This window comes from Chinchilla lanigera, unplaced genomic scaffold, assembly GCF_000276665.1.
Source record: "Chinchilla lanigera isolate Chin_1 unplaced genomic scaffold, ChiLan1.0 scaffold00107, whole genome shotgun sequence".
Lineage (NCBI taxonomy): Eukaryota > Metazoa > Chordata > Mammalia > Rodentia > Chinchillidae > Chinchilla > Chinchilla lanigera.
Genome location: NW_004955508.1, coordinates 3,234,410 through 3,261,963, shown reverse-complemented (window position 1 = coordinate 3,261,963; position 27,554 = coordinate 3,234,410). Strand labels below are relative to the sequence as shown.

At 37.4% G+C, this 27,554-nt stretch overlaps 1 protein-coding gene across 2 annotated transcripts in view; it reads left to right on the top strand.

Moving 5' to 3' along the window:
- Pls1 (plastin 1) overlaps window positions 1-27,554 on the top strand; it is a 108,937-nt gene that overhangs the window by 62,277 nt on the left and 19,106 nt on the right. For both annotated transcript variants that reach the window (XM_005407737.2, XM_013506262.1), the window contains exons 2-10: window positions 1,410-1,514; window positions 5,632-5,795; window positions 7,635-7,764; window positions 11,547-11,679; window positions 13,246-13,327; window positions 20,318-20,483; window positions 20,565-20,707; window positions 23,286-23,381; window positions 25,672-25,867. In XM_005407737.2, coding sequence (XP_005407794.1) covers window positions 1,445-1,514; window positions 5,632-5,795; window positions 7,635-7,764; window positions 11,547-11,679; window positions 13,246-13,327; window positions 20,318-20,483; window positions 20,565-20,707; window positions 23,286-23,381; window positions 25,672-25,867 — 1,180 coding nt within the window. In that variant the 5' untranslated portion in view covers window positions 1,410-1,444. The remainder of the gene's footprint in view (window positions 1-1,409; window positions 1,515-5,631; window positions 5,796-7,634; window positions 7,765-11,546; window positions 11,680-13,245; window positions 13,328-20,317; window positions 20,484-20,564; window positions 20,708-23,285; window positions 23,382-25,671; window positions 25,868-27,554) is intronic.

Sequence of the window (27,554 nt, the reverse complement as noted above, 5' to 3'; positions counted from 1 at the left end):
CATCAAAAGTCTTAGAGAGCTCGCGTCAGCAGCACATATACTAAAAATCCCAAAGAAATCGGTATACACATCGTGACAAGTGAGCCATATTCTTTGAGAATTTTATACAATTTAATATGGTTTTAAACGAATCAGTGATAATTTTTAGTAAAGAAATTACTTTGAAAATTGATGTGCTTCCCTGAGAACTCATAAATATAATCATATATAAACATATAAAAGTGTTTAAAATGGTGACTTCCCGTTTAGTGTCAATTCCTTTTAACTTATAAAGTACAAATGTTCACTTATTTTCTGAGGTACACAGGAAATGTCTGATATATCTAAGTACATCTAAGAGGAATGCAACATAATTTGCATTCTACTTTAGCTTTATATTGAACAGATAATTCACGAAGTCATTTAAAAAATTGGAGTTGCACTGTTACATGTCAGAAGTATTAAAATTTAAGTAATTCCCCTTCTAGTATTTGATTTATGTACAAGGATGTACAAGATTTATGTACAAGGATGTTCATTGAACCATTATTTATAATAAAAATTAGAAGCAGTGCAAATGCATTGAAACAAGGGATTTGCCAAATAAGTTATGCTAGTCTAACATGTGGCCATTAAGTATTACTTTGAAGAGCAACACGAAAACATACTGACAATGTGTTGGTACAAAAGAAGGTTATAAGGACTATGCTTACATTTTCCACTCTTCCCTCCACAAAAGTACCTACTCATGCTTAGGCTGGAAAGATAAAAGGAACAAGACGATAGGTGGCATTTCTGGAGAGCACTTTTACGGGTAACTAATTTTCTGTTCGGGGCATTTGTTACCAATTATTTAAAAAAATGAACACCACCTTTTAACTTTCTTACAGCCTAATTTTATGTAATTTTTTTTCCTTTTTATTTGCCTTCCCTATGCACAATAAGAAGGGCCCCAGTGATCCGGGAAGAACCTCACGTGGAGAAGGGAAAGGATCATTTTAAAGGAGCCACAAACTCCATCTCTAGATGAGCAGACTTTAAAAATCACCCTTTTGGTGCACACTACTGATGTATTTTAAGTCTTACTTTCTGACCTCCGATTTCAATGCTATTTTTCTTAAACTTGCTTATTTTACTTAAATAATGAGGTAAAATGTAAATGAAAATTACTGAGACTATGAAAACGGTTTGTGTCCCACAAAAGCACAAAGTGGAAAAGCTGGTGTTTCTTCCTCACCCTGAGTCTCAGCTCTTGTTTGCTAGCCAGTGCAGGGAGAGAGCGTTACCGGGAGACCTGCTATTTGTTTATCAGCCAGACATTATGGATGATTTTTATTTTTTGTAGAGAATGTACTTCTTCTATACCTTATATTGCTTAGAAAAATGTTTCCAAGGGACTAATGTTCTTTTATAAATACTGCTTTTTCTAGATACAAAGACTTGAAGTTGTCTTTCCTGACCTAAGATGGAGAACAGTACCACTACCATTTCTCGGGAGGAGCTTGAAGAACTACAAGAAGCATTTAATAAAATAGGTATGCTTGAGCAAAAGTAAATGTGAGGTTATTGTTTTGCTTGCTGTTAGACTTCAGGAGTAGAACAATACTTTAAAAAAAAAAAATCTAGGTTTCACTGGATCCTTTCTGAAAAATAAAGACTGGCTTGAATTTCTGGGTGACTTGGACTTTGAATCCTTTGATCATTTCTTTGCAGTGAATCATCTAGGTTAATGAATGACAGTGTAACTGAATACACTTAACATGTGATCCTCACTATAGTGAAAAATATGAAAACGTTTCCTTGTGTATTAACTGAATTCTGGCCTTCATGTCTTTGTAACTAACTGTAACACTTAGTGACTTCATGAAGAATGTTTTAAAAATCTACTATGGGTATTATCTTTAAAGGCCATATGTCTTATTTTCCTTCTTACTCATGTATAATTTAAAACATATTTGTTTTTAAAGCCCGTATGTCTTATATTTCTTCTTTCACTTTTTGAAGCCATTCATTGTTCTTTCTCCATGACATTATCATCTTGCCAGCTTTGTATTCTTCTTCCAGAAAATTTCCTCTATGCTGTTGAATCTCAATTCTTTTGCATTTACCTCTTAGAAAACTTAAGGTAAACAAGGAGAATATAATACCACTTTTCCCCCCAGTTTGGCCTGCAAATATGTGCAAGTGAAAGTTGAGCACAGTGAATAGACATTGGGACAGTGAGGTCCACTGTCATTGTCCCTTCCTCGGCAGATACCTTCTCTCAGGCAATAAAGTACGCCATGAAAAACAAGTCGGGACATAATGATCATAGTTCATCTTGTTCTTAGATTTCTCACAAACCTACTGGACCATAACTAAAATTAATGTAGGTGAAATGAAATGCTGGGTGGATTTTAGAGACCACTACAAAGAAGACAGATTTAATGTTAAAAAGTGAAGCTCTTTTTAAAAAAAGCAAAACCTTATGATTTGCAGAAAAAAGTAAAACCTTGTAATTTCACTGCTGTGAGACACAGCAGATTCTTATGTTTCTCCCTGCAGATTTATCATTCAGGGACTGTGTGACTGTGTATAATTTCAAGATGATTAATAATAAATATTAGAATATGGGTTGCAGTGCCCAAGATCTTTTCAAGACAGACAGTGGGCAATTACTGGAATGTTCTGCTCATTTCAGGCACGTAAACAGGAAGTAGTAAAACTGGATCTCCTGCTTTGTACTTAAGTCATTTTATGTGGGAACCTGAAAAAAAAAAGTGCTACGCAGGTCTTCGTAAAAATGAATGGATGAGGGCCTGGGGATTTAGCTCAGCGGCACAGCGCCTGCCTGGCAAGCACAAGGTTGTGAGTTCGATTTCTGGTACTGGAAGAAAAACAAAAACAAACAAACAAAAATGAATGGATAAGTAATCTATTTTGCTTGTTTAGCACACCAACTTTAATCTCTATGACTTGTGGACGTATAATCTTGCAATATTTATTTAGTGAAATTTTGAATAAACAATTCACTGAAAGAATAATCCTGACAGCAAAACAATTTGTCTTCTGTGAGGGAATTGTTAACATTAATAGAATATGTACTTTTATTATTTTTTTTAAACAAGATAAACTATGGCTAATGAACCCAGCAAACCCTGTGCTAATTTGTACCAAACAGCTGTTTTCAGAGACAGGGGGTAGACTCATCCGGTCTTACTAGATGGAGTATTTTTGGTCACTGGGGGAAAGCTGGGAGTTAAAATATGTCATCTCGCTTCCTTTAAAAAATGGTGGTAGAATATACATAGTAAATGTAAGATTTTAATCATTTTTCAGTGTGTAGTTCAAGGGCCTTAAATACATTTACATTGTTCTGCATCTGGCATCACCATTCCTGTTCAGAACTCTTCTCTGCTCCTAAACTGTAATTCTACCCCTGTTAAACAATACTTCCTTCTTTCCATCTCTCCTGTCCCTAGAATCCATGATTCTATTTTTTGTGTGTGTGCTGGGAATTGAACTCATGACCTTGCGCTTGCCAAGCAGGCGCTGTGCCACTGAGCTATATCCCCAGCCCCACCATTCTACTTTTTATGCATAGGAATTTGACTACTCTAGTTACTGTGTGTATTTGGAATCATACTTGTCTTTTTGTGACTAGCTTATTTTACCTGCCATTATGTCTTCAGTGTTCATTCATTTGTAGCATGTGCCTGAATCTCCTTCCTGTTTAAGGCTAAATAATACTCCATGTGTATATGCCCAGTTTGCTTATGGCATTTAGGTTGCTTTTACTTCTTGGCTATTGTGAATAAAGCTGTTATAAACATGGGTGTAAAAGTACCTGTTGAAGCCCCTGCTTTCAACTTTTTAGAGTGTATACCTGGAAGTGGAATTACTGGGGCATACGGCAACTCTATATTTAATTTTTCAGAGGATCATCATTCTATATTCTATAGCGGCTATACCTTTTTTACATTCCTACCAGCAGTGCACATGGGTTTCAATTTCTCTTCATCTTCACCGCTTATTTTCTGTTTTTGTTTTTCTTGTTCATTTGTTTTATAACAGCCATCCTCCTGGGTGTGAAGTGGTATCTTTTGTAGTTTCAACTTGTATTTCCCTAATTATTAATGCTATTGAGCAGCTTTTCATGTACCAATTGGCCATTTGTATGTCTTCTTTAGAGAAACATTTTAAGCCCTTTGCCCTATTTTTTAATCTGGTTTTGCTGTCATTATTTGTACGAAAGTCTTATTTCTTTTTAAACCATGATCTTTATGCTTGTCTATCCTGTCTTTATTTCCTCACCTTTAAAATGAGAAAGACATTAGTGACTACTTTAAAGTTGTGAAGATTTAGTAAGATAAGGTAAGTAAAGTTATTAACAAATCACTTGACGGAGAATATATGTCATTAGTTAGTGTTACATCATGCCCAAGCCACAGAAGTTGTAGGGATAGAGCTGGGATGTAAGCACCCAAATCTATCCATTTTCAAAGCTCTTCAGGTCCTAACTAGTTAAATATTTTAGTTTAACATGATGTTTGACAGGTAAATAACTTCCTCAGTTTTTAAACTTAAAAATATTTCCCACTGTAGTGGTAGTACAGAAATAAACAGTGTTTTTTGTATATTGCAGAATTATGGGACATGTTTCAGAATTAGTGGTATATTAATAATGAGGATTTGCTCAAAATTCAAAGAAAGCAATATTATTATTGACATATCAATAATTCAGCTTCCTAGATGACTTAAATTATAGCAATATACTTGCACAGTAGAGCTAATTATCATTAATTCAGTTACAGTGATGATAGCTCTTTTATTGAAAGGAAAAAGAAATGCAGGAAACAAAGAACCATTAGCAGATGAGCAGAGAGACCCTATGCAAGGTGGATCCAAGCAACAATGACACAACTCAAAGCTCTGTTGCCAACTGTGGGCAGAAGTGCTTTGTGTTACCTTTGTCCTGAGTCAAGAAGTGATACCCAGTCTCAGGGGAAAACCGCCCAGGGAGGGGCATTTCAGTGATAACGTGAAAACACCTAGAAACCTGTTTCCAAAAGCTCAAATATAGATGTGAAATTTCTTGAACACCTGATCTCAAAATGACATCAGACATGATTCAGTATACATAATGGTATCATAAATACATAATGAAGAAGCAATGAATTATTGACAGATGAAATGAACTCCCACCAAGTGAAATGTAGAATGAAAATACTTCATGTATACTTTACATGATACGCATATTTTATATGGAATGTGGGGGCAATACATTAATTTGTAAGTTCCATTGAGTTCACTTCCAGATGAGTGTTCCCTCTTGAACACTGCTGACATATTTCTTCTGGATATCTGAGACCTCTCCAGGCTTGTTTCTTTGAAACTTAGTCATGTGCTAAAACTGAGTTTGCCAGAGCATTGTCTGTACTGTGAACTTAATACATACTGGGGCCTTAAATCTATAGAGATGGATTCCATTTAAATATGAGTGTTTTGATAAACCATGTAGCATCCTCTGGTCAGTTTAGGTGCAAGAAACAGGCTACTGCCACTTGTAAAACAAACTTAAAAAGGTCTGTGTGCATGTGAATCCTCTGTATGGCTGAGTGCATGTCTGCACAGTACCAGTGATATCTGACAGCTCATAATGTATCGTTACAGACATTGACAACAGTGGATATGTGAGTGACTACGAACTTCAGGACCTATTTAAGGAAGCAAGCCTTCCTCTTCCTGGCTATAAGGTGCGCGAGATTGTGGAGAAAATTCTAGCAGTTGCTGACAACAACAAAGATGGCAAAATCAGTTTTGAAGAGTTTGTGTCAGTAAGTAATCAAATCCTCTCCTAGCTACTGATCCTTTTGCTTCAAAAAGAATTTTAAGAATGACATTGCTAGCTTTGGTTAGATTTGGCTGTAGAGGGAAGAAAAAGTATTCCTCTAAAATCATGATAATGTTAACAACAATTACTATTGTAGAAAAAATAATTCCCACAAATAATTTGTAAAGCAAAGGGAAATATCATTGAATGGAAGTTAGGCTTTTAGATAATAATGCTTCATCCTCTAGAATAATTATATGTGAACTCAGTGCTTATTGATGCCCATTAATATAGCTGAATAAATATTTATGAAATATGAGTTACCTGCTTTTGTAGTCTTCATTCACTAGGCAAATATTTAAACTTTAGGCACTGTGAATGATGCAGTGAGCAAAAGAGACATGAATCCTGCTTTCATGGACTTTACATGTGGTAGAGAAAGCAGAATCACATAGATGAGGGGCTGGGGATTTAGCTCAGCAGCACAGTGCCTGCCTGGCAAGCGCAAGGTCGAGAGTTCAATTCCTTGTACCGGAAAAAAACCAAAAAAAAAAAAAAAAACAACCAATCACATAGATGAGTGAAAGATACCAATTGTGGTAACTGCTATGCCAGGATGGTACAGGTCCCACGAAAGTTGGTAGTAGAAGGAACTGGACCTTGAGGGGGAGGCTGGAGAACGCGGGAGGGTATCCCTTAAGTTGTGAAGACTGAACTGAGATCTAAAGAAAGATGTTAAATGGACACTGGGGTCAGGAGGAGGTGAAGCCAGGTGTGGCGGCACACATCTGTGATCTCAGCAGTTGAGAGACTGAGGCAGGAGGATCGGTAGTTTGAGCCCAGCCTGGGAGAGAGAGCAAGACTTGGCTGTGGAGAAAAAAACCAAAAACACAGAAAAGGAGGAATAACGTGAGGCAGATAGAGATGACAGCATTTGTAGAGGCTGTGGCTTTAGAGGTAGTGGATAGCTCTTTAAACAGTTGCACAAAGGGCTATTGTGGCTGGAGCTGAGATGGTAAAGAGTAAGGAATGTAGTTGGAAAGGATCAGGCCTGCAGGCCCTTACAAGATTTTTGTTTTTATCCTCTTTTTTTTGTTTTTGTTTTTATCCTAAGAGCAGGTAGGGTAATACAGTGTAAAGTGACATGATTGGATTTGCATTAAAAAATACAAATTACTGGAGAAATTAATGAATTCAGTCTTGCCAGGCTCAGGAGAGTGCAGTAGGAATGTTTGGAAAGGGAGTTTCTGCTGGGCGTGGTGGCACACGCCTGTAATCCTACCACTCGGGAGGCTGAGGCAAGAGGATCACTGTGAGTTCAAGACCAGCCTGGGCTACAAAGTGAGCTCAAGGCCAGCCTGAATTGCATAGAGAGACCCTCTCTGAAAAAGACAAAAAAAAAACAAAAAACAAAACAAAAAGGAAAGGGAGTTTCTATAAGCCTATGCTATTTCCTAATAGGCTTGACATGCTTTAACATGTACGAATTTAGGATGTTTAGGCAGAAAAATGCCTTCATGAAGGCATTTTAAAAATTTATCATGTAATTTCCTAGGTTTTTAGTAAAACAGTCATGGCCAGTCTCTAAGAACAATTTTGTGTGTTCACCTTAAATGTAAATTTTAATTTCTTTCAGGGGCTGGAGCACAAATATTTGCCCGTTTTGTTTTATTGGTAAATGACATGAGAGTTATCTGTGTACACAAGCATTACCTGTGGGAATACCTGATTTATATTTATTTCTGTGTCATTTCAAATAAGGATGTCTAAATAAATGTCCTCCTGTCACCAAATTTTCATGATTATTTGATCAAATCTCGATTTTACTTCTATTCTATTCCAGCTAATGCAAGAGTTAAAAAGCAAAGATATCAGCAAAACATTCCGAAAAATAATTAACAAGAGGGAAGGAATTACTGCTATTGGAGGAACCTCATCCATTTCCAGCGAGGGCACGCAGCATTCTTATTCAGGTAACTTGACCCTCCAAATTTTTTTTTTTTTTGGTCTTTTTGAGACAGAGTCTCCCTATGCAGTTCAGGCTGGGCTTGAGCTCACTTTGTAGCCCAGGCTGGTCTCAAGCTCACAACGATCCTCTTGCCTCAGCCTCCCGAGTGCTGGGATTACAGACATGTGCCGCTACGCCCGGCAGCCCTCCAAATTTGATCTTTTAGTTACTGATTCATTAAGTGCCACATTTCTTCTTACGTAAGATGCTCCTCATCGTGATTAAATACCATTATTTTATGTATCACTGAGGGGGGAAGATCCTGATTCAATTATACCATGACATCAAATTTAAAGTGTATCTCAGTATTAGAGCTGTTAAAATGGAAAGTCTTAAAATCACCAGAATGAATATGTTCATTCTGTGGGTCAGGTTCATCAGAGAAATTAAAAACAAAATGAAAGCTTGTATTTTAGCACTTGTTGTGTTTCATTGTGACTTTTGAGTGGGTTTTTCATCCTGACTGGTAAGGTGGCATTATATTTAGATTTGATCGAGGAATAGTGGAGAGCCTTATTATAGTTCCCCCTTCCATTTTCCAAGAGCTGAGATACTTGATTCATTTTTTTATCAAACCACCAAGTGATTAGAGAACATAGCACCTGATTTGCTTGATCTGATAGAATCACTGGATTGCTGCCCAGTGGGAAATCCAGAGTCACATTAACTCTTAAGGTGAGGAGTTAAGCTTCCTTCTCAGGGTCAAGATGTCTCAGAACCTTTGGACAAGCTCCTTTTTATTCATATTAATGCACTTAGAACTATGCTTTTGAAATGTTGGACAACAGTTCCTAAAATTCTTCTTTCTTTCTTCCTTTAGATCTGAATGTTAATTATCCTCTTGATTTTCTTCCTAATTAGATTTTCCTCAAATGATATGCTCATGTTTCTCCTATCCATTGTATTTTTTTCCCTAGCCTTTTCCCACTAGAGAGATAGTAATAAAGGCAGTAGTTGATAATTGCTATCTCTGCTTTTTGAAATGTACTTACCCCTAACCTCAGTTTCTGCTTGTTCATTTAACTGAAATAGTTTTTTAAAACAAGACAAAAAAACCCAATAAATAAAATAAAATACACACTGAGCAAAGTGCTGTAATCTTACGTATATGGCTCAGTGAGTTTTTACATGTGTGTATACATCCATGTAGCTACATCCATGCAGCTCCCAACCAGATCAAGATATGGAATATTTTATCACCCTGTATGGCTTCCTCATACTCAGTTAGCAATATTTCTTCCCAGAGGTAATCACTTGTCTAAGATGCCATTTCTTGCTTGCTTAGTATAAAATATAAATAATAAACTACATACAGCAAACCTTAAGTGTGTGGCTTGATGATTTTTTTGTAAATCTATGAATACACCCTGGAAAACTATATACAACATTTAATGGCTTTTTAAAAATTGCAGCTTTACTGAGATGCAATTGGCTTACTATGAAATTCACCCCTTGTAAGTGTATAATTCAGTACTTTTTAAAATATTAACAGACCTGTGCAATTGTTATCACCATTTGATTTCAAAATTTTCTGCTTACACCAAGAGAAACCTTGAAAGTCATTGTTAGTCATTTCGCATTTCCACCTTCCAGAAACCTCTGCAACTATTAAGCTATTTTCTAATTCTATGGATTTGACTGTTCTGGAAATTTTGTATAAATGGAATCATATTGTAGTGGCTTTTCATTTTATAGACAGTTTACTGGCATATTTCTAAAGTTCATGTGATAGCATATATCATACCTTGTTTCTTTTTATGGCTGAATATTCCATTCTAAGTGTAATGCCACATTTTGTTTATCTTTATGAATATTTGGGCCATTTCCTTTTTTGGGCTATTATGAAAAATAATGTATGAACACCATGTACACCTTTATGGTGTGGTCATAACCTTTAAGTTCTCTTTAAGTATATACCTAGGAGTGGAATTCCTGGATCTTTTGGTAGCTATATGTTTGATATTTTAAGGAACTGGCGAATTGTTTTCAAAATTACTGCATTGTTTTACACTTCCATCAGTTATGCATGTTTTTTTTTCATACCTTCACCAATACTTGATATTATCCATTAAAAAAAGTACAACCATCCCAGGGGTTGTGACTTGGTCTCTCATTCCTGGTTCCCGTGTCTCACATATCTCCCCATTTCGTTCCCATTACCACCTTCTACCTTGCAAATAGTGTTTCCTTCATAAATTCTGTTTTTGAGGTGGATGTCTTCCTGTTTTCTCTACATTGGTCTTATGGGCTTGAGTAATCTTCTGGCCTCACCCCCCTGGGATTACAGGCATGTGCCACCACATCTGCTCTGTAAAGGCTTTTCCTGACCAACTCAGTCACAGATGATTCTTCCTTTAAAATTTTAAAACGTTGCACCCTATATATGCAATGTTTCCTTTATGTTAAATTTCTTTCTACTTCTCTTTTACCATTACAGTGAAATTCCTTGATGGCAAGTATAATATTTTAGTGATCTTTACATCTCTGAACTTCTCAGTCTTTCTAAGGATTTATGTAGGTTGTGGCAAGTAGGTAAGAGACAGATTATTGTATGTACAAAAGGGGAGATACTAGTAGTTTGTGTTTTTATTTTTTATTTTTTTCGTACTGGGAATTGAACTCAGGACTTTGCACTTGCCAGGCAGGGGCTTGTGCCACTGAGCTATATCCCCAGCCCCTTGTGTCTTTGATGTCTATGTGTGGTGATGGTTAAATTTGGGGGATACCTGTCAAATATGCCCTTAGGGAATTACCCAAGTCTAGGTACTGGGGTAGAAATTGAGGAGGCCAGCTCATATATGGTACTCTCTGATGGAAATAGAGATTAATTACTTTGAAATTTTTTTTTTTTTTTGTTTTTTTGAGCCTTGAGCTCACTGTGTAGCCCAGGCTGGTCTCGAACTCACAATGATCCTCCTGCCTCAGCCTCCCGAGTGCTGAAGTGCTGCATGCAGTAATTTTCCACGCCAGGAAAATTACTTTGAAATTTTATATTGTTAAGTACTCTCTTATATTTACATTATTATATTTACATATTATTTACATATAGAACATTTCTACTTTAAGTTCCTTCCTACTCTCCGTACCGAATAGCCCAGTGACATTTTCTGCTTGAAGATCAGTGTCCATACTCCAGAGTACATGTGTTGAGGATTGTTGATGGTGATAGCTAAGAACAGTGCTGTAACTGGGCTTGGTGGTTTTCTTCCTGTAAAAATTTCTTAGAGATGGAGTTGTTTTAGTCATTTCAATAACTGTGTGTATGTGTGTGTATGAGCAAGAGCTATATCCCCGAAAACTCTTGATTAAATTCACCGTATCTGTTGTAAGTCAAAATCACAGCTCTCTAAATATCTTTTAGGGGGTAAGATTTATTACCTTAGATCCAAAGATCCATTTTGGGGGTATTTTCCCCTTATTTAAATATCTGTCTGTATTTGTGAGCATGTGTGTGTGTATTTTTTTAAAAAAAATTCTGATGTTCTGCTTCTGGTTCGTTAGATTTCAGAAGTAATAATGTTTGGAAAGATTTTAGACTCCAACCAAATATTTATTGTGCCCACTTAAGATACATGTCTTCCTTCCTTAATATTCTGAGGAAAAAGTGAGATGAATTCCCTGTGTTAAACCTTTTAGAGCTTGAGTGGAGTTTTAATAATAGTAATTCACTATCTTTGAGCAGTGTGTTTTTGTTGTGTGATAATTCTGTGAAATGAGGTTTGCCTATGCAGACTTTTCTGTTTTCAGAGGAAGAAAAAGTGGCCTTTGTGAACTGGATAAACAAAGCCTTAGAGAATGACCCTGACTGTAAGCATCTTTTACCCATGAATCCCAACGATGGCAGTCTCTTCAGATCACTCGCGGATGGCATCCTTCTTTGGTGAGCTGCATGCTGAGTAACAGAGCTGTGTTCTTGGTGTCCGCATTGAGGAAGAGTCCAGGAAAACTACAATTCGCCAAGTCCATTTTGTTGTTTTGAGTTAGTACATAGGTCTGGAAGGATTTATATTCCATAGTAAATTAAATGCTGTTTTCCAAACTTTACCTTCTAATAGAGTCCTTCGTTTCATTTATTTATTTATTTTTGTCTTTTTGAGGCAGGGTCTCTGTATGCAGTTCAGGCTGGCCTTGAGCTCACTTTGTAGCCCAGGCTGGTCTCAAACTTGCCGTGATCCTCCTGCCTCAGCCTCCTGAATGCTGACATTACAGGTGTGCACCACCACGCCTGGCCAATCCTTTATTTTTAAAAATTCCTTTCACATATATTACCATAATAATGCTTGGAAACTTCTTTTCTTTTGGAATTGGAAATGGAACTCAGAACCTTGGGCACCATGCAGTTGAACTATCCCACCCCCGCCCCCAGGAAACTTTTGAGTTAGTCCTTAGATGCATTTTTAAATTTGTACATGGTTTCTTTTTTCACTTTCTATCAAGGAAGTGTTCATTACTGAACCAAATGGGAAAGGAACACCAGGCAATATAAAAAGATGACAAACTTTAATTATGAAGTGAAAATAATGTTCTTATGAAACTTTTGTTCTTCGCAGTCTGTTCTGCTCACTATGTTGTAAATTCTTTTTTTTTTTCGGGTACCGGGAATCGAACTCAGGATCTTGTGCTTGCCAGGCAGGTGCTTGTGCCACTGAGCTATATCCCTGGCCCTATGTTGTAAATTCTAAGGGCATGTCTTTGTCTTTATACTATTTGGTGTAGTACCAGAAACTTTATAAAAAGCAGATATCTTTTTTTTAATTTATAAAAGATAGGAAACTTCTAAAGAAGAAAGTAACTATCACAAATATTCCATAATTAACTTTTCTAAATACCATAGCACATTTTCTTTAGTCTTTTCTGTGTATTTACTTAAAAAGAAAAAGAAAACAGAACAAATTCCTACCCATGAATACAGGTATCCGTGTGTTGGACATTATGTGTAAAATAGGTCTTGACCCCATCTACTTCCTCTGACCTTCATGTTCCTGTGTTGGTTTTAAAAGATAAATATATTCTAAAATGGTCAGACAAAAGTGGTATTTTCTTTTAAAAGTGTCTGAATTATCAAAGTCTTAAAGTCTCTGGCTTCTTGTATTTCTGCAATAACAATACATAACTTAAACAATGTCGATACCACTTTATGGAACTATTTGTTTACATTTCAGCCTGCTGAAAGTTGGCAGTGATTGAATGAAATAAAGACACAAATAGAAAAAGTATAAGATGGTTAAAACATTTAGGCATAAATGCTAAGAGCACTGCAATAAATAATAGATTTGTTTTAGACTAGGGAATATTTCTTAGATTTGAGAAATTCAGTCTCTGACATGAATTTATAGTTTACAGAAATTGATTTTTTTTCAAAATTTAACATTGTGACTGCTAGCAAAAATAAACTAAAAACATTTCTGGGAATTTTAAACGATATCATTCCCATTTTTCTCCTTAGCAAAATGATCAACTTGTCTGAACCAGATACAATTGATGAAAGAGCCATTAATAAGAAAAAACTCACTCCTTTCACAGTTTCTGTAAGTATTTGCCCTTTACTAGAAATATGTTACTAGGTTACAAAATACAGCATAAAGCCTTTATCAGTGGATGTTGGGGCCCAAGTTAAACTTCTGATTTTACATAATTCTGTTTGCTTATAAAAACTTGGAAAATTCAGTTGCATTTTGTAATGAAATTAAGATTCTGTGTATCTTAGATAAATTTCTTTAACCTACTAGTTTATATGGTTGTAATTACTGAGTTATTTGATTATTATTTATTTGATGCTGGTGTTCCTTTTTTATTTTCTTGTGGTGTTGGGCATTGTACAGGCTACTGTTGGATTATTATTATTATCACTATTTTTCATACTGGGAATTGAACTCAGGACCTTGCACTTGCCAGTCAGGCGCTTACGCCGCTGAGCTATATCCCTGGCCCTACTGTTGGGTTAAACTCCCAGCCTCAATGCAGGTGTTGTTGGTTAGTTGAAAAATGAACATCGATGGGTTGGGGATGTAGCTCAGCGGCACAGGCGCCTGCTTGGCAAGTGCAAGGTCCTGAGTTTGATTCCCGGTACCAAAAAAAAAAAAAAAAAAAAGTGAACATTGAAAAGTTCTATCATGTTTTACCATTTCACAGAGGTTTTATTCTTCTTAAATAAGATTGTATAGTAGTCATCTTCTCCATACTCTGTTCAGTCTAAGAATGTGAAGTTACCACATGTTCCTCTTCAAAACCTGGACGCAAATGGGTGGATATTAATATTTATCAAATATTTACTAGGTGCTAGTCATTGTTCTAAACATACCATGTAAAGTTACTCCCTTGACTCCTCCTAGGAGTCAATTTCATTATAAGGTATAGGTGTATTTCTCTCTCTAGAAGACCTAAGGGCAGTGGTACATAGTCTTGGACTATGGAAGGAGTTCCCCCTATATTGTGTTATCCTTGAGAAGTATAAAATTGGATGTTGACTACACAGCTTTCTCCCCTGCCCCTACTCTACCTGCCAATAGGCCAATAATGTTGCATAGCCATAGTAGAAACTACTGGGTTTTTTTGTTTGTTTGTTTTGTTTTGTTTTTTGAGACAGGGTCTCACATGTAGTTCAGGCTGGGCTTGAGCTCACTTGTAGCCCAGGCTGGCCTCGAACTCGCAACGATCCTCCTGCCTCAGCTGGGATTACAGGTGTGTGCCACCACGCCCAGCGAAACTACCATTCTTGAAGAAGCCCATTTCCAACTGGAATTGTCACAAGATTATTTTCTTTCACATCTTGTCCTAGTATCTTTGTCTAACCCCCACAAATATTGACAATATTCACATCGTCTTATTTTTAGGGTACACGGGTCACATAACTTTTTGTGGCACTGAGTCTGAAATACATCTTTCTTACTATTTTATGAACTTACTGTTTGGTTTTACCTTTAATACTTACATGTATCGTGTTAAAGAAAACAAAAACTCTGTATATATTTCTCAACAGCCACATATTGGATCTTAGGGGCTAAATATTACACAGTTTTATTTTCTACAATAGTATTCTTCAAATATGAGTAATAGTCTAAGCCTTTCTGAAGCTGGAAAGAGGGTAGAATGAGAAAAGATGGAGAATTTGAAAGAAAAATGTTAATATATATGCGGTATTAAATCTGTCTTGTTTGTTCAGGGTTTTAGAACTGAGAATAGTAAGTCTGCTAGAAAAACTGCTAGTTTCACATGAAACTTTATTCCAAAGAAGTCTAATGTATTTTTTAAAGATTGTAAGGTTGATGCCAGGTGTGAGAACTCAGAAGGTTGAGGCAGGAAGATCCCTGTGAGTTCGAGGACAGCCTGGGTTACACAGTGAGTTCAAGGCCAGCCTGACTGCAAAGTCAGACCCTGTCTCATAAAAAGAAAAAAAAAGACTGTGAGATTGTAGTAATATTGTTTTTGACCTTATGATGGTAGGTTTATGTGTTATCATGATACATAAAAGAAGAAAAAGATAAAAATGATGTACAGGGCAAGGCTGGGCTTGGTGGCACATCCCTGTAATCCCACAGTAGGGGGGCTGAGGCAGGAAGATCACTTCTAGTTTGAGGCCAGCCTGAACTATATAGCAAGACCCTGTCTCAAAAAATATATATATGTAGAAAGAAAAAAGGAAGGGAAAATATGCACACACACACACACACACACACACACACACATACACACATATGCACATACATATATGTATACACACACATACGCAAGATAGCTAAGAGAATTGTATTACTAATTTCTATTGGTTTGTTGAAAGGAACAGTTAATGTTTAATTGTTTGATCAATCTTACATGCCCATATCTGGTTATCTGAGTAACCAATTTGAAGATAACAATATGTAATACAACAACCATTGTTAATTTCCTATCACCTTGTTTGAAATTCTGTATCATTTTCATTGTTTATATTATTTTGTTTATGTCTTTGCATTTGTTTTTGTTCTTTCCTCTTTAAAGTAAAAAAAAAATCTAAAAATAAAAATCTATGAATAAAAGTACAAATGGTAGTGACTTTGATACCGAAAAGCCAGGTAATCAATCCAAGGCTTGCTATAGGAAATGGAATTTGTTCATTACCAAATGTTATAAAAACCCACTGCAATGAATATATTCATACATATAAAGTACATATTTTATATTTCCTACTTACGTATAAACACACACACATATATCTACATCACCTTAATTTTGCTTTACATACAATTACAGTTAAGGAGGAAAAACATTATATATCCCATATGGACATTTTTTAATGGAATAAAAATGCTGATGTGTACAATAAGGATGAAGCCTGAGGAACAAATCATACCTTTATTCTTACTAACCCAATAAATGTATAGCACAGCCCTCCAAAAATCATGAACAAAAGTGTATTTGTCTGAAAATTGAACCTTTATGGGAAATAGAAATTTTCAAAGTAATAGGAAATAAAAGAAAGGAAATTTAAAATACATTTTTTGAGAATGTTAGTAAATGAATGGTTAAGTAATCAAAACAAAAGGGACACAAGGAACCATCTAAAACAACAGTGTATGTCGAGTTCTTAGACTGATGTACAAGAAAAAGTGTGAGGAAGTGAATGGGTAGTGCAAGCTGAACTGCTGTTTTTCCTTGTTTCTTTTGTTAATATCCCCAGAAGTTGGGCACCCTGTTTTATATAGTACGACAGTGAAGGTGGAGAAACACCTCGCTCATGTTCCAGTTGTCTGTGGTTTCCCATTGTTTTTTTTGTTGTTGTTGTTTGTTTGTTTGTTTTTTTGTCTTTTTGAGACAGGGTCTCGCTATACAGTTCAGGCTGGCCTTGAGCTCTCTTTATAGCCCAGGCTGGGATCAAACTTGCAACGATCCTCCTGCCTCAGCCTCCCAAGTGCTGGGATTACAGGCGTGTGCCACCATGCCCAGCTCCCATTGTTTCTATATTTTCCCACCAAGATAAGTCCTTAGAAGGAAGGGTGGACACTCAGGGCAGTTGTCCATGGTAAAACTGGAGAACAGCTTCTCTCCGGGGTTCTCCTTCAGATGTTTACCAGTGGCTTTAGATAGCAGTGGTGTTCCCTTCCCTACAAATTGGTAGGCCAGTAGTGCAGTATTTTCCAAATGCAAGCTACTATTTACATGAGGAATGTATATGGTGACTCCTTACTTTCAGTCTAGTTCTTGATGCTAATTCCTTGTGAGACATTTGATATACCTGTATGTACAGCCAACATTTTTAAAAAATAAAATTAACAACGGAAGCAGGTTTCTCTCTTCTATCCCTATCACAACCCAAAGACAAAGCTGAGGTACTTTATACCGCAGTAAGAGAAAACAACATCTGCAAAGCTTTAGCCGTGGCTCGGAGCTGGGAAGGTAAGGTTAGAATTTCAGAATTGGAATTGTGGTTTAAGGTAGGTTTTTTAGCGTGAGAGAAGGGGTGAGAGCAGCCTGCTTTAGATGAGGTGAGGATCTCAATACGACAGTCCAAGATCATTAGGCAGAAGTAACAAGTAGAGGTTTCCAAGGTGAGGAAGTACAAGAATCTTAGCGTATAAACTGTCCATTTGTGCTTTCCATTGAAGGCCGGATGAGTCTTTCAGGCAGTGCCTGTGGTAAACAAATCTTTTGCTACGAAGAATAAAATCATGCTAATGAAGACAGAGGGACAGCAAAGTCATGCTTGTGAAGACCAGAGGAATAACGCACAAAGTCATATTAACATAGACAGTGGTTTTTCAGCTGTAAGAGTCCAGGCTGAGAACAGTGGTAGGAAATTTTCATTCTTGTTATGAAAGTCAGTTTAATGAAATTGCATGTTTCTTTTAAACAGTTCCATGAAGTTAGTGCTCATAAAGTGGGCTACTGTGTAATAAATTATTTTCAGTCTAGTTCTCACCTCTGCTAATGTATTCTGGGGTATCGTAAGTGAAACAAACATCTGTTATGCTTTGTGAAGAAGAGATAGAATATGCGTGGTCAAGCCGTAGATTGCGGAGGCTGTCTCTGAAAGGTTGTGTTCATTTGATGTAGGGTAACTTAAAAGCATTTGAAGCTATTAAAAGTCTTCTAGGACTTCTATAAAATACTTGCAATTTATATAGTTTTATACTGAAAATCATGTTTATTTGTAGTGAATTACAACATTTTAAAGATGTTAAAAGGGAGCAGGGCATGGTGGTGCACGGTAACCCCAGCACTCGGGAGGCCGAGGCAGGAGGATCGTTGCAAGTTTGAGGCCAGCCTGAGCTACAAAGTGAGCTCAAGGTCACCCTGAACTGCATAGTGAGACCCTGTCTCAAAAAGACCAAAAAAAAAAAAAAAAGATATTAAAAGAATTCTCTGGTTCTTTTGCTACTTTTGGGAGAACTATATTTAAAAGAACATTACTTAATACTACTACAAAAATAATTTAATTTTAAGTACTTACTCAAATCACTCTTGATTGATCCCCAAGGGATACACCATTTACTTGGAGCCTGGCAAGGTAAATTGCTTCAGTACACTGCAAAAGAAAGCCACTGAAATATTCACGATGTTTTGAAAACTTCTGTGCATAGTCGCTGCTATCCCCAGAACATTAAATAATTGCTACTGCTACTACCAAATGAGAGTTGCAGTACAGCGTAATGATTCAAAGGATAGGCTTTGGGGACCAGAGATGAAACCTTAGCTCTGACACCGAGTAACCTCTGTGCCTCGGTTTCCTCATCTGTAAAATCCATCTTAACAGTTACCTTTAAAATTCTCTGGAATTGAAACCTAACTGTACATCATTTGTTGAAGTGCTTCCCAACAGAGACTTTATAAAAATAAAGAACATTAATCCAACACTCATAAACTGAAGGCAATAAAATTTCTAGGGGCATATGCCATTAAAATATATTCAAATGAGTTATATAAATATGTTAATAATTTCCTTCTTTTTGTGTATATGCAACTTACTACAGAAGTGTAGGGAAAGACCTGACTGATTATGGGTGGAAGATGATTCAGGGAAGGAGATGGTGTTTCAGGGAAAGAGATATGAGGAACAAGCCTGTGATCTGAGGAAAGAGGAATATTATAAGCCAAGGGGAAAAGACTGCCTTGGCCAGAGCACAGTCTATTGTGAGATGTTAGAAGGTGAGGCCATAGTCAAGTCCTGAAGATTTTTTATTGCCCCACTAAAGAGTTGAACTTGACCCTCTCTTTCCCTCCATGCTTTCATGCATGCTTCCCCACTCATCCATCTATTCAGTAAATATTTATTGAGCATATAACATGTGCTTAGGCACTGGAAAGCATCTCCAAACAGATCAAAGGTCTTCTTATCACAGTGCTCATACTCTTAATTGGGAGAGCTGTAACAAGAAAGAAGGGCCGGGGATATAGCTCAGCGGCAGAAGTGCCTGCCTGGCAAGCGTGAGGTCAGGAGTTTGATTTCCAGTATCAAAGAAACCCCCCCAAAAACCAAAGAACTATTGAGCTGGGTGTGGTGGCGCACACCTATAATCCCAGCACTTGGGAGGCTGAGGCAGGAGGATCGTTACAAGTTTGAGACCAGCCTGGGCTACAAAGTGAGCTCAAGCCCAGCCTGAACTGAATGTGAGACCCTGTCTCAAAAAGACCAGAAAAAAAAAGAACTATATAATATGTCAGAGAGATAAGGAGTAAAATAGGGAATATGGTAACGGGCATAACAAGTGTCAGCAAGCGCTACACAGATGCCATTTTGTGTAGGATGACTAGAGAAGCCTTCACAGATTCGGTGCACTTGAGAGGGTTTTAAAGCAGCTGTGTATTTTGGAGGAAACATGTTCTTGACAGCGGAAACTCTAAGTTCAAAACCCTGTGTAGCTGGAATAGAGTGAGAATAGTCAGCGGTAATGACAGGGAATATTTGAAGGGTTCTAAAGCTGGAGAACACCATCAGCTTTATATCCTCCTAAGATCACTGACAGCAGAGAATTGTAGAGGACAGGGTGGAGAGTGCAAGTCAGAGGATGGTCACTAGGAAGCAAGGAAACGATTCAATAAGAATACTGATGGTCTTTAGGGGTATTTAGAATGCGGAATTGACAAGCTGGTGACTGGGTACAGTGGGCAAGCAAAAGAAGAATGATGCTTGGTCTCATCAGTCAGGAGAGTAAATAAATAAGGAAAAACTAATTTTAATAGGAATGGGAGGAAGACTGGGGAAACATGGTGAGAAATTTTGTTTATTAGGGACATACTGGGTTGAGGGACTTGTGGGACATCCAGGTGGCTGCAATCAAGTGTGTACCCAGAGGTAGAGCTTATTCGGGGTTCAGGGAAGATGCAGGCTGCAGATGCAGATTTGGAAGGGATGGGATATACAGATGATGGTCAAAACCGTGTAATGTTTTAGTAGTAATTTAATCATAAAAATATCTGTTATGTTTAAAAATCTGGTATTTTTACAACCCACTGTCTCTTGCAGATAACCTGTAGATAAGACCGTAGAAAGTACTTCCACATACATATGTCTTTTGTTTGTTTGTTTGCTTTGGGCAATTTAGGAAAATTTAAACCTAGCCCTGAATTCTGCCTCAGCCATTGGGTGTACGGTGGTCAACATCGGAGCACAGGACCTCAAAGAAGGAAAGCCTCACTTGGTCTTGGGTCTTCTCTGGCAGATCATCAAAGTTGGTCTTTTTGCTGATATTGAAATTTCTAGGAACGAAGGTACGATGATCAGAAATAGTTCATTTGCATGGATACATACTTGCTGCAGGAAAAACTTAGCTTTCACTGTTTTCCTTTTAGCTCTGATTGCACTGCTCAATGAAGGTGAAGAACTTGAGGAGCTGATGAAGCTTTCTCCCGAGGAATTATTGCTACGATGGGTGAACTACCACCTGACCAACGCAGGATGGCGTACCATCAGCAACTTCAGCCAGGACATTAAGGTTTACATTTTAGTGTTCAAATCTGTGACATGAAGTAAGGGTGTGGAATTTGAAAAATAAGGGGGTTCTGACTTAAACTTGAATTCAGTTTACACTGAGATACAACATGAAGTTTTATATTTTCTGTCTAGTAGATTCTCCCAAATACAGTCACAAAATCTTTTAATGAACTAAACTGATTTACTAAAAAAAAATTTTTTTGTTTGGTGCTGGAGATTGAGCCCAGGGCCTCCTGCACGCTAGACAAGCTTTCTACTACACAGCTTCATACCCAACCCCAGATATTTGTGTGTATGTGTCTTTGTATGTTTTATTATTTTGGGTTTTTGAGACCGGATCTTCTTATGTAGTTCAGGCTGGCCTTGAACTCTCTAAGTGACACAGGATGGCCTCCAATTTGTGATCCTTCTGCCTCAGCCTCTTGAGTGCTAGGATTATAGGCATGAGCCACTATATGTGGCTCTATTGATTTTTAATATGAACTGTAACTGCCTGTGAGAAGGAGCTGTTAGCCTTTGCATGTTAAATCATTCTTTCCCATTTTATATGCCACACATCTACTAAGTTATAGTGAGGCTGTTAATCTGTTAATTTGGACTGAGGTCATATCTGTGTGCCGTAGTAGAGGCCCTTGTGGGTTTGACCAATATTCCTACTTCCACTTCGCCAAGAACTAACTACTGGGAAACCAAATTGTCTGAGGCCAACGGAATCAGTAGATGAGAAGGATCTTAAGGTGCAGCTTCTAAAGTAGCTTGAAACACTTTTCTCTCTACTGCGAGAGTCTTTTCAAAGCAACAGTGACATTTATTTCTGCCTAACAACTCTCCTAAGGTTATTGCTGGTATAGGCACTGCCAAACTGGCTTCTGGTGACTTTTTTCTTTTCTAGTATATATGTATGTATGTGTGTATGTATGCATGTATAGATGTGTGTGCATATATATGTATGTATGAATGAATGATTGACTGGGGACTGAACTCAGGGCCTTGACACTGAGCTACATCTTTAGCACTTTTTATTTTTAGGACAGCCTTGCCAGGTTGCCCACGCTTGGCCCGAACTTGCAATCCTGCCTCAGCCTCCCAAATCTTACAGCAGTGCTGTCTCTAATTCATAATCCCTGTTTAGATACGGCGGCTCTTTCAGACATGTTTTTGCTGTAATGGCCTGGATGACACATGCTGTCTTTGAAGCGACACTGTTCTCTCTGCTTTTACTTGCTGATTTAAAAGTTTACTTTCAGGGTTTCTCTTCTGTTTTTTGTTTTTTTTCTGGTACCAGGAATTGAACTTACAACCTTGCGCTTGCCAGGCAGGCGCTGTGCCGCTGAGCTAAATCCCCAGCCCCCAGGGTTTCTCTTCTTCTGAATCCTCCTACAATTCAATTCGATTCAGCTCATTCAGAGATTTATTTTGTCCCTCTGTGGGGCATTGTGCTAGCCATGGGTGACGCAGATACATACCTCTTGGGGAGCTTACTAATTATACACAGCAAACCATGCAAAACTTACTGGCTTAAAATAATGATTTATTATTCCTGATAATTTTGTGGGTTGATGCTTCTGCTGGGTGGTTCTTCACCATGTATAGTTATCACTAATCTGGTTACATTCAGCTGTCAGGTGGGCTCACCTGGAAGGCGTACAAGGGCATCTGTCACATGTATGGTGCCGCATTGCACCTCCAGCAGGCCCCTTCGCGTGTTCAGATTGGGCTTCCTCACAGCACGATAGTCTCAGACAGTTGGACTTCCTAGGTAAAGGGAGGAGAAGCAGAGGCTGTCATGATTTGGCAGTTCTAGACCATCACTTTTACAGCATTCTGTTGGTCAGACGAGTCCCAAGGCCAGTCCAACTAAAAGGGGAGGGAAAATAGACCCTGCTTTTGTGATTGGAGGAGCTATATGTATGTACGGAGCATTACAATAATCATCTGTGAACATGACTATGACGATTTCGTAAAATGTGGTCACAGGTGATTATAGAGATGGCAGGGAGTGCTTTACAATAGAGAAGAAGTTATCTGGTTCATTCTAGAAAAGTAGGGAAGCCTTCTGGGACAAAATACTTGACCTGAGAAGCCGGGCGTGGTGGCGCACGCCTGTAATCCCAGCACTCGGGAGGCTGAGGCAGGAGGATTGTTGCGAGTTCGAGACCAGCTTGGGCTACAAAGTGAGCTCAAAGCAGCCTGAACTGCATACTCAGACGCTGTCTCAAAAAGACCAAAAAAAAAAAAAAAAAAAAAAACAAAAAACAAAATACTTGACCTGAATCTTCACACTATGCTTGGAGGTATAAATAGATGAGAGAGGGGAGTGTGTATGTGTGTGGCGGGGGGAGACGCGTTCCCGGTACAGGGAATAGCATCGTTAGCTCTGAGGTGGGCAAGAGGACTGCTGAAATCTCTGAAGTATAAAACAGCATAGCGCAATTTAAGTGATTTGTATTAATAAAGTGACTAAGTTGTTTGTTATTCCATTTTGGGGGGTGGGGCGGTTTCCTCAGGGTGGGCACTTTGCCCCCTAAATTTCATGAGATTTTATTCACTTTAAATATGTCGTTTATCTTTCCTTAAAGGATTCAAGAGCCTATTTTCATCTGCTTAATCAGATTGCCCCTAAAGGTGACCGAGAAGATGAACCTGCCATTGCCATTGACCTTTCAGGATTTAATGTAAGTGTAGTTTTAAAATTTGTTTGTATATTGAAGCAAAATGATGTGCAACGTAAAAGTTACCATTTTATCATTTCTGAGTGAACGGTTCAGTGACATTCACTACATTCACGTTCCTGTGCAACTGTCTCCACCGTCTCGGGAACTTCCTCCTCTTCCCCCAGTGAACCTTTGTACCCATTAAGCCGTAACTCCCCATCCCAACGCCGCCCCCACCCCTGATAACCACTGTTCTACTTCATGACCGTGAACCTGACTGGTAAGTACAGTTCAAACTTCATTATAATTAAGAGCATAGTTCTCCACAGGGAGCATTCCACCGTGGAGTCCTCAGCCCTTCATTAGAGGGGACCTTCATGGTCCTTAGAAGGTTTTTCATGTCCTAGGCCATGCTAATTCATCTGGCTGTCCTGACCGAAGAAGGGGAATTGCAAAATTTTAACCTTGAATATGTGTGGATCAGTCTTATTATCCACATTTCTCTGCAGTAGTGTAACTGGAATCAGAGTGTTTTTGTGACTTGTCACTCTGTTCAAGAAAGGGAGCAACAAGCTGGTATTAGATTGCTAAGCAACCGATAATCAGTTCCACAGCCGACATTTAGAAATACACACAATAAAGGATGGCAGTTCCTACTAATGTTCTGGGTAGAACTGACACAGATCCTGAAGCCCCTAACACACTTCTTAGGAAGTCCGTTCTTTTAGCATAAATTTTAAGTAGCAGAGATGGTTTTATCTAAACTTTAAAGTCTTGTCAGGCTACAGTGTGGAAGTATGTTAAATAAAGTGCAACATCCATAACTGGTTTTAAAAGCAATTTGAGTTACTACTAATAATTTATATTTCACATTATTATAATGAAATGTCATATTTAGTACTGCAAAACAATGCAAACTTCGCAAATTACTTTGCGTCAAAAAATCAGGAATTTAAGCCGGATGTGGTAGTGTATGCCTATAATCCCTGTACTCAGGAGGCTGAAGTAGGAGGATCGCTTCAAGTTTGAGGCCAGCCTGGGCAACACTGAGTTCAAGGCCAGCCTGCTGAACTGCATAGCGTGACCCTGTTGCAAGAAAAAAAAAAAATCAGGACTTTAAAAAAAGCACTATGGAAAATTTTAAATACATTCAACAGTGAACAGAGTTCATATATTAAACTTAATATACTTAAGTTAAAAACTTACCCACTCATCAGTGAATGCCTTATCTCTGGAAAGTTAATAATACAGGTAATCTGTGATGTCACCTAGTGATTGTCGACATTTCCAGTTCCCTTTAAATGTTCATTTAAGGTCCAAATAAGGTTGATGTCAACTTTGGTAACTCCTCATTGTGTGATGCATTGAATCTATCACTTTCTTTGATTCAATTTACGTTTTTACTTCTTTACAACTCTGGTACACAAAATTTGATATGTTATACTCTGGTTATGTTATATTCTTGTGATAGATACACATATCCCCCTCTTATTTTTATTTTTGGTTGCTTATTCTTTAAATTGTAACAAGCCCCATAAATGCTCAATCCAATGAGAGAACTAAGACTTTGACATTAATTTAGCTGTGCAGTTCTTTCCTATTCTCTGTGCCGAAGCTAATGTGGTTACCACCATCTTGAATCTTATGTTCACGGTACTTTTTGCTCTTTTATATAGTCTGCTTTGATCCTAATGTATTCCACGTAAAATTAAATTTTTATTCTAATTTTTACTTAAGATTGTACTTAAAATTATACTGTAGTACTTTTTATATTTAAGTCACACTGTTTTACATATTGCATGAATATACTAGCTTATAGGTATTTGACTTGCTTTGCTTTTAGGGTTTTACAGCTGTGAAAGGTGCTTCCTTCTGATTTTAATGTTTTTGTATGAGTTATGCATCTCAATTTTCTTTTCATTGAGAAAAGTACCTACCAGGAATGTCACTTAGTATACAATGGGTGAGGTAACTAAGCTTGTTACCCAGAGGCCACAATACTAGGGAGTTTGTTACCTGTACTGTACTTTGACCAGTAAGAGCTTACTGATTCTCTATCTGAGAGTTTTGTTGAGTACTTCAACAGTGTGCGTGAAAGATGTCTTAGTAATTTCAGCGTTAAAACTGAGGGACTTATTCTTTTTGATATAAAAGATAAGGGGAAGTTGATTTGTAATTCCTGCACATTCTGACCTTGAGTTATTATTTTATATATTTGTGGAAATGTAATTACTTATGAATGTGTATGTCTATAAAACTATACCAGTTACAAGTTGCATATTAACCATTGCACTTTTGTTTCATTGTGTAGGAGAAAAATGACCTGAAGCGTGCTGGATTCATGCTTCAAGAAGCAGAGAAACTAGGCTGCAGACAGTTTGTGACTCCTGCAGATGTGGTTTCAGGCAATCCTAAACTTAACATGGCCTTTGTAGCTAATCTCTTTAACACATACCCGTGCCTACACAAGCCTAATAATAATGACATCGATATTAATTTATTGGAAGGTATGTTCTTTCTGTCTTGAATTGACATACTGCATTTCTTTCCTTGTGGTATTGTCCTACTTCACTGTCAGAGCTGGAGGATTGTGGGGGGAGATGCCATTTCCGGTGTATAGGCCTGGCATCCATTCAAAAGTTCAAATTATAGAAAGTGGTTGTTGCTGTTGGTTTTGCTTAAAAAGGAGTAGTGGGATAAATGTACTTATCTATCATTTCTCTGTTAGGAGTTTATTGAGAACTATTAAAATCTGAAACTATGAAAACATTTAAAATAGTATCATAAATGATCTTATGACAGTGAATTATCTATTGGGAACATAATTTGTAGATTTATTCTCCTTTGAAAGTGAATGTGACTTCAGTATTACACTTTTTAATGTCTTCCATGTACATGAAAAATTATAATATTCATTATTTGTCTTGTGTTTGTTATCTGTCTCATAATATATAACACTTTCCTGTTTTGCTTCATGAAATGCAGATTTGACCCCTCCTAATGTAGGTACTGTATTTAGTACTTTTCTATACTCTGAATATATCCGTTCTGAATGTTTTTATTAGTGCCATTTATTTTTTTCCATCTGGGTTGATATTTATTTTTTGCATTGTTCATGCTGTGTTATTTGTCTTAATATGCCTATAGAATGAATACCTGCAGGCAAAACACACAAATCAAGCTTAAATAACAGAGCAAGGCTTTGATTATATAGACTGTTCACCTCATTTGCCTTCTGTAAGGATGGGACATTATAGTGTAAACACACTGGAAGTGAGTTTTGACAGTTGGACTTAATGATTTGATGTAAAGTCTTTATCCCTCTCCTGTGATAAATCTTATATTTTATCACAAGTAATCCTTGAAAGGACTCGTTTAGGTTCTATGACAGATTTTTTATATTATTTAGCTTTGTTATATTTACTGAATGTCATTGAAGCTTACAATATATGAATTGTCATCATGACAAAATCATTCTCCATGTCTAGTTCTCTCTCCTTGTCTGTGTTTACCAAACTTTCTTCTTTCCTTGTTATCATGCCCTCACCCAGTATCCACCTTATTATCAAAGGGAAAGTACAGACAGTGGCAGCAATGAGATAGTTGTTGGAGGGAAGCGCTAAGCCTAAGATTTGCTCTTTAGTTTCCCAGATTGGGAGGAATTGGCGAAATTTGACATTACTGTGTTCATTCTCTCATATAACCACCCTTATTCCCTTCCCCTGTGAGACAGAATGAGAAATCAGTTTCATGGTCTTTTTCCTTTGACTGCCACAACTAGACCTGTAATGTCTTTGTTACTACATAGCTACAGTTTTGTGATTAAGAGATTTCAAATTTAAAAAATATATTCTTTGAAGAATACGATGAATCCAATTCTTTCTGCCTGATGGTTTAATTAAATAAATAATCACTCTATTTTCTATACAGTTTACAACTGAGAGGGAAATAGACAAAAATGTAGATTGTTATTAGCAAAGAGGGTACAGGATTAGAATTTTAAAAAAAGAAATACTGCTAAGATTTATCAGTCTGGAAAATTTCAGAAGCTCTCTGTGTCTTACGTAGAAGGCATTGTTTACAGTGGCATATTAAAAATGATCTGCTTTTTATAGTCACTGAATTCTTGCTAGATTATCTTCTCTAACTTGCTCGCTCTCCTGTTTGTCATGTTTGAATTCTTTTGCTAGTGTT